The following is a 2,500-nucleotide window of genomic DNA, read 5'->3' as shown; positions in this document are numbered from 1 at the left end:
AGAGAGAGAGAGAGAGAGAAAGAAAAATAAAGATGGTTGCTTCTCTTTTGTGGTACCTTCATTTACGGAGGGAGAGGAATGAAAGGTGGAGGCGGTGTGAGGTGCCCCTGTGCCGGGTGCGAGAGCGGAGGTGGAAGCGGCGGCAGCAGCTTGCAAAGGAGAGAAACAAAGAAAGAAGTGAAAAGAAATTTTAAAAAAAGGGGGGGAAACAGGGACAGAAAGAAAAGAAAGACGCACGGCCTCCGGCGGCATTGCGTGAACAAGAAAAAAAGCAGTTAGTCAAACGGAAAAGACGGAGACAAAACTCTCACGTACACTTAAAGGCGGCTAAAAGGTTTAAACTTAGACGGGCGTCTTTTTTTTTTTTTCCATTAAATATATTCTGACATCTTTTCAACCTCAGGCATTAAAGTCATTTCGATTTGTAAATTTTCCCCACAACACATTTTCAGTAGTTTGACTAAACTTAGCGACGTAGAAACTTAGCACTTACGAATGTAGCAACGTTCAGTGACCTCAAAAAGAAGCACAGACACCTTGACAAACAGATCTGGTAATAAAAATAAACCTTCACGTAAGAATCCGGTGTGGAACCTTAGAACCAAAGCAATGACTTCAACTTTAGATCTTTGCAGATGGTTGATAGGGTTTTATGTACTACGGTATGATAATGAAGCTGAAATCGCTGCTTAAGACTGAACAAGGAAGGAACTAAGCATCCTATGAGTAATCCTCAAAACCTGGCAAAGATGTGCTGAAGCCATGCACAGGAAAATAATGATTCAGAACATACGCAGGAACATGGAGCAGCCCACAGGAGCAGCAGCGTAATACATGAAATCTGAGCTCCTCTCTGATACCACTATGGAATAACTGTTGTTTTGTCAGACATATAACAGATGTTTAGAGAAGGTCCTGCCTCAGTGGCTGGTGAAGGTCCTGCTCTACTGCCTGGTGAAGGTCCTGCTCTACTGCCTGGTGATGTTCCTGCCCCAGTGGCTGGTGAAGGACCTGCCCTACTGCATGGTGAAGGTCCTGCCCCAGAGACTGGTGAAGGCCCTGCTCAACTGCCTGGCGAAGTTCCTACCCCAGAGACTCGTGAAGGTCCTGCCTCAGTGGCTGGTGAAGGTCCTGCTCTACTGGTTGGTAAAGGTCCTGCTCTACTGGTTGGTAAAGGTCCTGCTCTACTGGTTGGTAAAGGTCCTGCTCTACTGGTTGGTAAAGGTCCTGCTCTACTGGTTGGTAAAGGTCCTGCTCTACTGGTTGGTAATGGTCCTGCTCTACTGGTTGGTAATGGTCCTGCTCTACTGGTTGCTAAAAGTCCTACTCTACTGGCTGGTGAAAGGTCCTATTCCAGAGACTGGTAAAGGTCCTGCCCCAGGGACTGGTAAAGGTCCTGCTCTACTGGTTGGTAAAGGTCCTGCCCCAGGGACTGGTAAAGGTCCTGCTCTACTGGTTGGTAAAGGTCCTGCCCCAGGGACTGGTAAAGGTCCTGCTCTACTGGTTGGTAAAGGTCCTGCTCGACTGGTTGGTAAAGGTCCTGCTCGACTGGTTGGTAAAGGTCCTGCTCGACTGGTTGGTAAAGGTCCTGCTCTACTGGTTGGTAAAGGTCCTGCTCTACTGGTTGATAAAGGTCCTGCTCTACTGGTTGATAAAGGTCCTGCTCGACTGGTTGATAAAGGTCCTGCTCGACTGGTTGGTAAAGGTCCTGCTCTACTGGTTGGTAAAAGTCCTGCTCTACTGGTTGATAAAGGTCCTGGTCTAATGGTTGGTAAAGGTCCTGCTCTACTGGTTGGTAAAGGTCCTGCTCGACTGGCTGGTGAAAGTTCTGTGCAAGTGCCAGGGTGAAGGGCATTTCTGATGTTGTGGCTGGTGAAATTTCTGGAGTAACCTTTATCCTAGTGCTGAATAAAAGTCCTGTACCGAGGATTAACCAAGGAGGGTTCTGCCCTAATGACCGGGGAAGATACTGTACAAATGTCTAGGAAAAAATCCTTTGATACTCACTGAGGAATGTTCCATACAAGTGGGTGGGAAAAATTGTGCCCTAGTGAATGATGAAGGTTCTGTGCAAGTCAAGGTTCTGCCCCGGTGACCGCTGGACGTTCTGCGACATGAGAAGGCTCTGTGGATTCCAGAACTGTCAGAAAGCCATGGTTGGCCTGTTCAGTTACACCCTTTAGCCTTAAGTATTTTTGTTCCCCACTTAAATCATTTTGGATAAAACGTGGTACCAAATGAATAAGTGCAATTCAAGAAAACAGTTTCCTCTAATTGCGATGCTCTTAAAGGAATAATTTCATTGATTGGAGCAACTCTCTCAATCTGTTCATTCTCTCTCCTCTCTCTTACTCTTTCAAGCCCCTTCATTTACCTTAATGGCTATGTGACAGACAAGAAAATTTGCACACACACACACACACACACACACACACACACACACACACACACACACACACAAAAAGGCTAGCGTTTGTTTAACCGAGACTTCGTGACCAGG

General features: G+C 46.6%; 1 protein-coding gene across 3 annotated transcripts in view; it reads right to left on the bottom strand.

Moving 5' to 3' along the window:
- Positions 1 to 2,500, bottom strand: part of LOC113662851 (WD repeat-containing protein 7) — a 64,727-nt gene that overhangs the window by 14,131 nt on the left and 48,096 nt on the right. For 2 of the 3 annotated variants that reach the window (XM_047805386.1, XM_047805388.1), the window contains one exon: positions 57 to 149. The exons of the other annotated variant lie outside the window; for it this stretch is intronic. In XM_047805386.1, coding sequence (XP_047661342.1) covers positions 57 to 149 — 93 coding nt within the window. The remainder of the gene's footprint in view (positions 1 to 56; positions 150 to 2,500) is intronic. 3 annotated transcript variants of the gene reach the window in all.

This window comes from Tachysurus fulvidraco, chromosome 21 (assembly GCF_022655615.1).
Source record: "Tachysurus fulvidraco isolate hzauxx_2018 chromosome 21, HZAU_PFXX_2.0, whole genome shotgun sequence".
Lineage (NCBI taxonomy): Eukaryota > Metazoa > Chordata > Actinopteri > Siluriformes > Bagridae > Tachysurus > Tachysurus fulvidraco.
Note: the sequence above shows the minus strand (reverse complement) of the source record. Positions and strands in the feature narration are given on the sequence as shown.